This window comes from Corvus cornix, chromosome 15 (genome assembly GCF_000738735.6).
Source record: "Corvus cornix cornix isolate S_Up_H32 chromosome 15, ASM73873v5, whole genome shotgun sequence".
Classification (NCBI taxonomy): domain Eukaryota; kingdom Metazoa; phylum Chordata; class Aves; order Passeriformes; family Corvidae; genus Corvus; species Corvus cornix.
The window spans coordinates 5,787,102-5,799,026 of record NC_046345.1 but is presented as its reverse complement, the minus strand read 5'-3'; the positions used below and the strand labels follow the sequence as shown (position 1 = coordinate 5,799,026).

At 46.2% G+C, this 11,925-nt stretch overlaps 1 protein-coding gene across 4 annotated transcripts; it reads right to left on the bottom strand.

Annotated features, from left to right (window-relative positions):
- Nucleotides 1–7,067, bottom strand: PUS1 (pseudouridine synthase 1). 4 transcript variants are annotated; one of them, XM_039561312.1, is made up of 6 exons: nt 6,966–7,067; nt 6,270–6,494; nt 5,264–5,401; nt 4,892–4,994; nt 3,941–4,638; nt 1–1,890 (listed from the first exon to the last, which is right to left on the bottom strand). In XM_039561312.1, exons 1-6 carry the CDS (start codon nt 7,035–7,037, stop codon nt 1,840–1,842), a joined length of 1,287 nt encoding a protein of 428 aa, XP_039417246.1. In that variant the 5' UTR covers nt 7,038–7,067; the 3' UTR covers nt 1–1,839. The 4 variants fall into 4 exon arrangements, with proteins under 4 accessions (XP_039417246.1, XP_039417248.1, XP_039417247.1 ...); XM_039561314.1 differs by lacking the exon at nt 6,966–7,067 and adding an exon at nt 6,883–6,939; XM_039561313.1 differs by lacking the exon at nt 6,966–7,067 and adding an exon at nt 6,801–6,886.
- Between the last annotated feature and the right edge of the window lie 4,858 nt (nt 7,068–11,925).

The window sequence follows — 11,925 nt, the reverse complement described above, 5'->3', positions numbered from 1 at the left end:
TTTCCAACTGTGGTGCATATCACAGCTTTGGTGCCTTTATTATAAGCAGATAAAGGTAATATTTTTTCAGATTGAAAGGCATAGAAAGATGGAGCTTTGGATAGAAGATAATGCAGGGTGGGTCAATATTATGGACCAGCAAGGGATATAAATAAAAATCCAGGCAGAGACCCTCTCCAGAGCACTTCTACATACTTGCTCTCATAAAATCGAGCAACACCTTCATGATAAAATATAAAGCTCTAAAGAAAATGCAGATAAAATGAACATGGGAATCCTTTTTTAAAGGACAGCTGTGCCCCAAATAAATCCCCCAAAATCCTCACCAACCCAAAAAAAAACCCTGCAAAACCAAAAGAATAATTCCAGAAGGAACCATAAAATTAAAAGGCTTTGGCCAAATACCACTAAATGTGAGAATGAAGAGTTGGCTCCTCATTTTCAGTAAGTCCCATATTACAAAGCAAGTCTCCACACAGACTCAGCTAGGGAAGTGTATCAAGCCTTTGTGCCAATATCCAAATGCTTGGAGCCTTGTTCCAACCCTTCAGTAGTGTTCTGCAGGCTGGTGAGGCAGGAGGGTGTCATTTCTTCTGCCACCTCCACAGCGAGTTGGAAACAAGAACTAGAAGTTAAACCACTGATGGAAAAAAGGAGCATGAACTCCAGAGTACACAATTCCTGGAAACACAGAAAATTAAAATCGATTCCCAGAGGATGGCAGTGCTCAGACATGTGCTTCCCATATCATTGCACACGTTCCTCATTCTGAGCAGCTTGATGGGATTGAAGAGTTCACACATCCAGGCTTGATTAAAGCCCAGAAGAATTCAGCACCATTTCTTTCACACATGCCAAGCCGATTCAACTCTGGATCCTGCAGATGGCTCAAGAGGATTTCCGGGTTACACCTCAGGCAGAGAAGGCCCAACTACACATGGAGCTGTGGATTTATATCCTTGAACCTGCCCAAGCACGAGGGCAATGCTGGGAGGATGACACCTTCCACAGAAAAGGTCTCATCTTGGAATGGATGGTTCAGCCCATTCCAAACTGAAGCCCTCTCACTGAGTAGGGAATCATTTCTTTTCGACCTGAAAAGCTCTAGAAAACACAGAAATTTGTTTCAATACCAAAAGAGTTCACAGCAGTCAGCACAATAATGAGCTCCTAACCCATCGTGTCTAAATCACAGAGTATTCTGAGTTGGAAAGGACCCACAAGAATCACTGAGTCCAACTCCTAAGAGAATGGCCCATAAAGGGATTGAATCCACAACCCTGGCATTTTTAGCACCACACTCTAACTAACTGAGTTAATCTCAGGGTCATTTATGTTATTCCATAGGAAAACCATGGATAACATAGAAAATAAGCTTAATGGTGCTTAGAGATTCAGTTTAAGTAAAGATAAATGATTAAAAAAAACCCCAAAAGCTCATGAAGTCGTAACTTAATAATAAAAGAGTATATTAAAATGATTTGCCCCACCTTTATGTAGAGATGATACATATTTAAAATACTATTTTCCAAGTAAACATAATTAAAACATTATTCAAATAGCAGTTAAGATATCCTGCATTTCAAGATTCTTTTAGGAAGCTGCTTTCTCACTACAGTTTTCAAGTATATCAGTCAGGTGAATCGATCAGTGGTATAAAAAGCTTCTGGTTTTTCTGCTGCACTGTCTTCCCCACCCAATTTCTCCTGGGCACCCAGTTCTCGTTCTGCAAGCACCCAAACTCCTGCTTCACTGGATTCTTGGATTTAGAAAGGCCACTTTTTTGTAGACAAAGGGAAGTGCAAGCAGCAAGGGTCCCACATCCAGCCACTTGCTGGCTCAGTCAGAATCATCGCCACAACCATCACTGCCTTCGGGATCGCTGCTCTTCTGCAAAGAAAAATGGGAAATGGTTTATCAGTACTGCATTTACATCCACAGACCAACCTAAACCAAAGATACTGGCTTTAAACCTCTCAAAAAGTATAAGAAAATAGTCCTGGACCCCAACTTCATGTCTTAGACCCATCTATTGTAGTAAATTTCTGGTGGCAAATTATGCTTTCTTGTAGCAAAAAAAGCACATTGGATTACAATTGCCAGCAGAGGAAATTTCTTCTCACTTAAATTTACAACTCCATAATTACAACCTGCAGTATGTGGGAAACATAAAAGCGGGATAGCAACATGAAATGCTGATATTTAAAATAAATGCAGGTGAGACAAGTTAACTGGTTTTTTATGCAAGTCCCTCAAAAGCAACTTTTTTTACATTGTCTAAAGCCAGATTTGAGAATTTTGTCTGCTGCAGAGAATTTATGTCCAACCTGTATTGCAGATATGCCAGGGCTCACTAACACTTGTTTAAAAGTGAAGTCACTTGCACAAAGTAGTACTAAAGAAAAACTACAAACTTAGAAACTTACAAGGAAGTTGGAAGTCAGAGATCTTCTCTGCGAGCCACTCCTTCAGGAGTAGGTCAATATGGTGCAATTAATTTGGGGGGTTTATGTATTTTTTTAAGTAAGTATTTTAACTGATATGACTGCTATCAAAGTATTTTTATAAAGAGAAGCTAGCATGGTATATGTCTACAGACCACATGTCTTTAGTTACTCCTTTTTCTTTCTCTCACCACCACTTGCTGAAAACACCAAATCCCACAAATTTAACACTGGCAGTTTAATATCTTACTACAAAACAAATTCCAAGACACTCACACAGCTGACTTCATACCAGCAAGCACAGCTCACTGAAGTGCAAACAGCCTGCAAAATCTCAGCAGAGTCTGTCATATCATGCCTTATTTATCCTTCCCACACAGCTTGTGCTAACTGTGAAGCCAAACCCAAACTTGGTCAGGTCTATCTGCAGGGAGCAGAACCTGCATCCTGCCAGGAACATGTCAGGGATTGGGAACCTGGCAGCACCAAGTGCTGCCAACATCACCAGGTGAAGGACTCCGAGCCACAAGGTCTCTTTGGGTCTCATTTAACCAAGCTAACGTGGCTTTTGCCGTGACCTCCTGTCACAAACACCCCTCCCACTGCTCCAGAACTCAGAAAAAATAACCCTGAGAAATTTATGGTATCCTGCTTGTGCTATTCAACAAGGCTGTAAGTTTTATGTTATGTGTCGAAACTCTTGAACTCAAGCAAAAAAAAAAAGGCAGAGACATCATTAAACCTAATATTCTCCACCTGCTACACAAAATAAAGCTAATTTTAAGGACTCTGTTATATGAAAAAAGGTCACTATTCTCTTCTGAGTTCAACTGCAAAGAAGTTTTAGCCCTGCTCATCATTCATCCCTCAAGGACATGCCAGCCTTTGACTGAAATTTCCATTTTGCTGAAAGTGTATTCTACACCTTTGTTGTATTGCACCTTACAGCTCACAGGAGCTGCTGTTGCCACAAATCCAATTCCACAATATCCCAGTTATTCAGTAGCTGATCTAATGGCCCTATTACGAGCTCATGGCAGATTTATTTAAAAGAGCTGGTCCTAAATTTCCCTAATCCCAAACCTTATCTGGTAACAGGGAATTACACAAAATGAGAATTAGCCCAAAATCAGAGAATACAAAAAGCCATCAGGTATTTAAAGGAATCCTGAAACCTAGACCCCCAAAGGCTGGCAATGTGTCCATAATTTGTTGCCAGTTTATGATTATGCAAATTGCTTGTGCTTAAAGCTTTCCTTCCTCCCTCATCAACTGCTCCCAGTAAAACCCTGTGAGAACACTTCTTTGTACAGTTCATTCCACTGCTCATCAAGTTCATCAAGTGCACAAAGACAGAAAAGATTATACACATTTCACACTCCAGATGACTGTCATCTTCCGCAGCACATTCATGGAAAACAAGAACGTTACAAAGGGAAGAGACGTTTCTTCAACTTGACAGCTTCCATTTGTAAAATAATGGCTTCAGTCATTACCTTTGAGTTTTTGTTGCTGGTTTGCATCTCAACAGCAGACGAGTTGAAGTCATGAATGGGGAGGGTATTTAGCCAGTTTGCCATGGATTTCTCCTCCCTTTCCGTGTTGATAATGGTAGGATAGATGTACTGCTCTTTGAAAACAGCAATCTTCTCCTCCTCCTGTGTCCACTCCAGTGGTTCATGCAGCCCATCATTCCCAAAACGCCTGTTGTATTTTTCAAAGTGTACTTTCTCCAAAACCAGCCCAAGTCCTGGGGCTTTGGGGACGTCGACCTTCTCCTCTCCCCAGCTGCGTTCCATGATGGACTCAGTAGCATAACCTTTCACAATTGCTATCACCAGCCCAATCATCTTCCTGATCTGGTGCATCATGAAACTCTGACCTTTCACTTTGATCACCGCAAATTCCATATTTTCCCTGACAAAGGGCTCTCCACAGTACATCTCCATGATGTACCGCTTGGCACTGGGGTCCCTGGGGCCCTTCTGGGACGTGAAGTTGTGGAAGTTGTGTGTCCCTTTGTAGCAGGCCAGCAGTTTATTGACCCTTTCAAGGGTCTCTGTGTCCAGCCGATAAAGCTCTTCCTGCACAACATGGTCCTTATGGGCAAAGGCAAATGTTGGCAGCATGTAAGAGTAGGTTCTGGCATCACATTTGTTCTTGGAATTGAATCCCCCAGTGACTCTCTTCAGGCCTGGATTTAAAAGTGACATTAGGTTTTTCAATCAGTAGGTTACAGATTGATTGTGATCTCACTCCTACCAACAGGAATATTTTTTAAGTAAAACACAAACAAAAAATAGATTTAAGAGAACACCAATTCTAAGCTAACAGAAGCATGTTAAACTAAACCACTTGTAAGTAAAATTATAATGGTAAGGGAGAGACCTTCTGCAGGAGAAAGCTTCTCTTGAAAACATTTTCTCTGCCCATTTCAGTACTCTTACCCAGAATTCTGATGTGAGAAGGAAGATGATTATTGATCTTTTCTAAGATGTCATCTCTTAGCCTGACCTTCAGTGATACAATCTGCCCAGCTGCAGACACACCCTGTAAAAACCATAAAACACAAAACCCCACATAATTACGTACTTTGGAAGCTCTGGGATAGCACCTGCAGAATCGAAATAGCTGAATAACAAGTTTATTTGCTTATACTTTAGTTTAACAGTGGACAAAAGGAGAAGTTTCAAGCCACATTCACTGTGAGTAGCACTTGCTGCTGGATCTCCCTCTGGACAATGCTTTACCAGTCCATCCCAGTAGCAGTGGTGTGCAAACCCCAGAGTTTAGGAGAGCACAGCCCCTACCCAATGTACCTTATCTGTTCGAGCACACCGCTGGAAAGACATCTTCTTCATATCTTCCCCGTGGTTTTCTGGGATGCATCCTGACTGAACAAGGGCAGAGACTAAGTCATCTTCAATTGTCTTGAACTGTGAAGATCCCACATTTCTCTAAGAGGAAATATGTAGCAAAAATAAGGAATAGAACAAATAGTAGTAATTGGATAACTGAAGACAGCAAATTTGTTAATCACACATTGTTGTGAAATTCTTTAAAAGACTTCCCTTCACAGCCTAAAGAGCACTGCCATTCTCTAACAAAACTAACTGTATTTTACCAGGGAGTGTTAATAAAACATCATCCTTATTTAGCTGTTACTGTTACGGCAAATAAAGGCTCATTTCTGATTTCACTGTGCAACACTTCTGGAGTTTTTTGACAATTCCTTCAACTGCATGAAAGAGCACCAATGAAATACTGTCCCAGCGCCTGCAAGTTAACAGCTGCTGCTCCAAACCCAGCCTTTGCAAATTCTGCTTCTAGAAATTAGATTGGGTTCTTCTGCTCAGTTCACCTGATGTGCCTGTAAGCATGAGGTTTTACTGCTGGTGAACAAACTTCCTTTGATGTACAAACAGAAAAGGCTCCCTTCCCTGTCTGTGTGCAAGATTGTCAGTCATTCCTTGGAGCTTCTGAAGTATTCCTTAAGTGTATGGAGCTTGCAGTACGTGGAGAGGAGCAGCAGATGGAGCAGGATCACCCTCGCTGCCAGCTCTGTGTCACAGAGCACCCTGCACGGGCAGGTCTGGTGCTATGACAAAGCACAGTCCCTACAATCATCAGAGATGCACCATTGACTTTTTAAAATTAAGTTACTACCGAGCCATTTGAATCCATCCATACACTGTTCCTGCCCCAGCTTTTCACACTGCAAATGCTCAACTGTTTCCCTATCCAGGCACTGTGACTGCAGTTATAAACCTAACAGACTCCAAGACAAAAAATAAGCTGGCTATGTTGCTTTGCCAAACTACATACTTGCATCCCATGGTAGCCTTTCCCAGAATATGCCATCAAGAGCACAATCTTCCTTTTGGGTGACTTCTTATTCTGATCCTCTGCATCTTCCTCATCCGCATTACCCTTCAACCTTTTGTTTTGATGCCCGTTTTCTTCCAGCCTTTGAATCACCTCGCTGCTGCTGTTGAGTCTCTTTGTCTGGCTGGAAACCGTTGCTCTTAAGTCCTCAGCCATTTTAAGAACCTGCAGGAAAACAACCACAGATGGGATGAGCATGAATGGCATGAAACTCGGGCAGAAAGCGACAGCTCCATCCCTCGGGGCCCAGAAAGGGACAGCACATGAACAAGTCGGAGGCAGGAAGGGCGAGCACCACTGTCCCTCCCCCTAGACCGTGTCACCATTCCCTGGAGAAGGAAGGCAGGGCCTGCGCTGCCTGGACACCCGGCGGGCCGGCTGAGAAGGCCGGCAGGGCGAGTGGCGATGGGCCCACCCGGCCCGGTCCGTTCCCAGAGCAGGGCGGGTGCGGCAGGGCCCAGCGGTACCCACGCTGCGCTGCCGCCGCCACGGCCCGGCGCACGCCGCGCTCCCCGGGACGGAGAGGCCGCAGCTCACGACCCTGAGCCCCCACCGCAGCATCGTCCCCGGATCCGCCGGGCGGGAGAGGCCGCGGCCGCCGCCCTCAGCCCCGCGCCCGCCGCCGCCGCCACTTACACGGGCGCTGCGGAGCGACGCCGCCGCGCGGGACACACACGTGCGCCGGGTACGGCGGCCGCGCGGGGACATCGCGGGAAGGGCGAAGGCAGCGGGGCGCCGCCGTGAGGGGCAGCGTACAGCAAACCGAGCCCTTCCCGGATCTCCCTCTGAGGCTAAAAAGGGCAGCGCCGTGAGGGCAGCGCCGTGAGGGCTCCGTACAGCAAACCGAGCCCTTCCCGGATCTCCCTCTGAGGCTAAAAAGGGATGGCGTGTAGAGCCAGGTCTGCTCCGGAATTCCCAGCCGGGAGAGCGCACCCTGCTCCAGTGCTGGCAGTGACCAGGGTGGGGTATTGCCCTGCTCAGCCCCGCCTCCCGCACAGGGGCTTTCGCACAAAAAGTCTGGCAGATTGTTAAATCAAGGAAGAGCAGGGGAAAAGGCAAACGAACAAATACATTCCTGTGGTACATGGTGGCTGTGTAAGTAAAGCAGCCCGTTTTTCCTTATTCGTGGGCAAACAGGTACTGACAGCACTACAGTCCCAGTGAGGGGAGGACAAGGGGGAGGGAACAGTTCACAGGGTACACAGGTCTGCAGAAAAAGCTCACGGTTCCCTTCCCAGAGGGATCTCACATTGGATCCCTTTTCCACACACCTTCTGTTCATGCCAGTGTCGAGCATGGGCCTCTCTATTCCCACTTCCCCTCAGTTTTTCCTCCAGCCAGCTTGCTCACGCAGTCCTCGTGCTCATGTTTTGTGCGGCAAGTTTTATCTGTAGTGATGCAGTTCATGGGGAAGCTGAGCACAACAGGAGCCCTTACCAAGCCACAGCATGTACCTCCCAAAAAGCCAAATGCACCTGGAATAGTTTTTTCTCCAGTGCTCTGTAGGATGGAGCTATCCAGTGAGGATGTGGGTTCCCTGGCACGCTGCGAGGTTAGTGTAGGAGAGCTCCATTTATCCATTCAGATGGAATATGGAAGGATTGACACTTCCAAGCTGGCCAGATTATCGCAGACCTGTTATTTCAGCTAATAAGGGGAAGAAATGCAGCACGTCCTTTTTTGAACTGACACTTCTGAGTTATTTCAGGAGCAGGATAGAGCAACGGGAAGATTTATCACAGGGTCCCAGCTGCACTTTGTTTAGAGAAGTGATAAAAGATGGCCCGTCACAGTGCAGTGCTGCTGCCAAAAGAAACAGGAATACAAATTTCTCTATCAGTGCAACCAGGGTGTCTGAATCTTTTTTTGCCTCATTTCCTTAGGAAGTGGAGCTTATGCAATTGCACTGTCTGTCCACCACATCCCTTCCTCCTCCTTCCCTGCCCTGATTTCTGAGTTTGGCTCATTTCAGTAAATTTGAGAGAGGAAAGAAGGCAATATGGAAAACAGTGATGGGATAGGAGAAAGACTTGCATGGATATCCCATGAGGGAAAAAGCTTTGGTATCCCAGTTCCTTACCCATTCTATGAGCAGCCAAGAAGCTTCAAAGCAGGCAGCACAAGCTGTGCTCTTAACCTGCCACAGCACATACTGGCTCTTCCCTTTTCAGACTTATATATTTTATCTTGAAACACCTATATAAGATTTATCTATTTTATCTTGCTACCAAAAGCAAGGAGAAACCGAAGTGACTTGTCAGAGTTGCTGCTGCTGGTGCGTTCTGGGGGAGTCAGACTCTCAAGGATGGGAAGGCAGACGCTCAAGGAGGTCTCGAGTTCGCTCGGCACTAAAATCAGCACCGTCAAAACTCTCTATGTACCAACCATCTGGGGCCTCACAGACAAGTGACCTTCGTCGAGCGGGGAGCAGCATGGCAGCAGGACGGGGGGTTGGCATGTTTTTTGAGGCAGTTAATTTAATTCTCGTAACGATGTCAGTGTCACTCTTCACTCCAAATTGCGCGGGGTGCCCGGGCGGCGGCCGCCTGCAGATGGGGCTCTGGCAACGCGAACCGGCACCTCCCTGCCTGTCCTGGGAACACGCACAGCCCTGGCTCCACAGCTGTCCCCTGCCAGGCACCTCTGGCACGCAGCTCCCACTCCTCCCAGCCTGGGGACACTGCGGGCTGTCCCCTCCGGCTGGCAGAGCAGGGCCCATGGCCCCACTGCAGCGGGCTGTCCCCTCCCTGAGCAGCCTGTTCCTGCTCTGCTGTGGCAATGTCACCCCAGCAACTTCCTCATCTTCCTCCCCAAGGCCTGCTTTGAAAAAGGAGAGATTTACTTCAAGAGGATTTGCTTTCAATTCACAGAGAAAATTCCTTTTAAATCAATGAAAAAGGCTCCAAGGAAACACTGTGTTTTGAAAGACACTTTTTTCCAATTTTTTTCTGTTAAAGGGGAGAAAAAACTGCTAAGCTGATCTTTAGTGAGTTAAGGGCTTTGCTGCATAGCACTAGAAGTTCAGGAGATGCCAAACGTTGTGGTTAAAAGCCATTTACATCCATGTTGGGAACTGGTGACATGCTGAACTCGAAGGACAAAGAGCACCTTATCCTGCTCCTCCCCGGCAGTTGTGTATTGGGCATTAGCTGGAAACATGAAGAAAAATTGTGCACATTTGGGAACTCAGTTATCTTCTGTCCATGGTAAGGGGAAACCTGTGTTTGACATTTGCTTCAGCTCCTTCTTAGAAATACACTATTTAACATGTTTTCTGAAAGCATTCAAATCCCTTGCCAGGTTCCAGCTCCCAGGAGGGGGGGTGGTTCTGACTCTATTGTCCCTAAAACGGCTGTTTTTAGAAAGAAATGTCCCAGGGAAGTCTGTATCTCTGCACTACGTGCTATTCCTCACCCAGGGAATGGCACCCATGCTCAGTGCTACATTTATGGCAATAAATCTAAATAAATCCAACTGCTAGCATTTCTCTGGAGAGCATTAGCTCCTGCCCTGCAGAGCGACGCCAGGGTATTGTCTCCCTGCACACAACCCTTCCCCTCCTTCAGCAAAAACCCTCCCTGGAGTGTGAGGTGACCAGGCACAGTGGGCCACTGCAGAGAAGCCAACGTCGAGTTAAACACCAGAATGCTGAAATGTGCTGTGAAGGAGTTAACTCCTCGTGAAATAAAGCTTTAAAAGAGCTGGAAGCGGAGTAACTGATCTTTGTATCGCCCTGGTTCAACACACACCCACCCGTTTCTGCTTCCTTGATGTCACTGTCACCTCTGGTCTTTCAGAGTTGAATGAGCGTGTTTTTGCTGACGTACTTACCAACAACTACATATAAAATGCGGGAACAAAGCCAAACGCCCTGGAAGAATTGCTCGGGTTTGTTTTCTCCTAGAATCAACAGCAGCATGACGTCACAGGCGACATCTAGAAAGTTGTGCAATTTCCACTGGTGCTTTTGAACTATCCAGGTCCCATGGTTCAGTGCTTTTAGAAGAGACCCTGTATTTCTGTTGTTGAAGTTTTCCCTGCTAGCACTTTCCCCCTCTGCTCTGCTGCCTGTGAGAGTCCCATGCATTCAGCAGAGATGTCTCTATCCACACAGGCATGTGACACACAGTGGTCCCCCTCTTTTGTTTGGCTACAGTGTTTACACCTGAACCTTTGAAATTCTTCATGGGCAGCTTCAAAAGAAACCCCCTCCCTCACCCCCAGCATCAGAAACTTTTACATTTATATATTCTACTGCTATCCCATGCTGCAGGGAACAAATATACATGAGGGTTTTCCACAAAACGGAAAAAATGTTAAAAAAAAAAAACCAACAAAGAAAACTCCCCAAACCCTCAAAAAAGACCCAAGTGTGCTGAGCTGTCAAACTAAGCAACAGCAGCATTTTTAATTATTTAGCTCTGACCAGCTTTCCAAGGGCTGCCGTGGGTTCTTGCCCAGGTTGTACCACCGCATTTTCACCACACAGAGCTGCAGTTTCTCAGAGTTGTCCCCAGCACTGATGGTGCTGCAGCTCCGCAGGGAGAAGGGACTGACTGTCCCTGCATGTGAGTCAGCATCAAAAAGAGCCCAGCATTTCCAGGCAGGACTGTTCTCACAGAGCAATTCCCTGGTGTGGGAAAGGCAGGGGCAGGAAACAGACATTATAAACAGGGCAGAGCAAGAAAAAAACCAAACAATTCCAGCTCTTGGTAAATGGTGATTTTGAAAGAAGATTTTTTCTCACAAAACCACAACACTGTGCAGTAACTGTGGGGTGATGCTGCATCACACAGGGGCTGGTGGGCAGGACTTTCCCCAGTGATGCTCACGGGCAACAGTAACACACAGAGTTCAGCAAGTTTTGGGAAATGTTGGGTGCAATTACAGTATTTGGCTCATGAAAGTTTGCAGCTGTGTTGCTGAAATTTCTGCAAGAATGGAAGGACTGGACTGGCAAATTCAGCACCTCTCCCCAGCCCCAGATGCAGGGCTTAGCTTTTCCTCCTAGAGCATTCCAATCCAGACAGAGCAGGGGCCCGTCCTTCACAGGACCAACACTCTCAGCATCCTCACTGTCCCCCTTTTGCTATGTTCAGTGACTTTTTGCAAAGCTACGTGGGCAAGAGAATTCTAAGCCATGAGCCTGCTCTGTTCAAAAAACAAAACTGCAGTGAGTACAAACACATGATGATATCACACTTCAAGTCCCTTTCTTGTTCAGCAACAAGCCTGCCGACTCTGACAGTATGATCCCGCAAATACTGAAATATGGATGGAATTTAAGCACCCAACTGGCTGGGGAGGGGTCTGCAATCAACTTGTGACAGTTCCTAACCACTGCAGGAGGAGAGGACAGGTAATATGGACAGAGAAACCAGCAATTACAGCTCCCACCCAGCAATTGGCTTCAACTTTTCCCAAATTCACAGGTTTCATGTGGATTCAGGCAAGGTAGCTTTTCTGTCCCAAGCTTCACCTGCTGTGATAAGGGGGCAACAGCCCTTTTTTGCCCCAAAAGTCGAGGCTGGTAGGCATTATAAAGACCTAACTCAGATGCCACATGAACTGGAATGAAGGACTGAAAACAGGCCAC

What these genes read in the sequence shown, in the direction of transcription:
- PUS1 (XM_039561312.1), bottom strand. Translation starts at nt 7,037, where the DNA reads ATGTCCCCGCGCGGCCGCCGTACCCGGCGCACGTGTGTGTCCCGCGCG. An exon ending in AAGGCTACCATGGGATGCAA is followed by an intron (nt 5,402 to 6,269) that starts GTATGTAGTTTG and finishes ATTTCCTCTTAG; the next exon opens with AGAAATGTGGGATCTTCACA. An exon ending in CCAGCAACAAAAACTCAAAG is followed by an intron (nt 1,891 to 3,940) that starts GTAATGACTGAA and finishes TTTTCTTTGCAG; the next exon opens with AAGAGCAGCGATCCCGAAGG.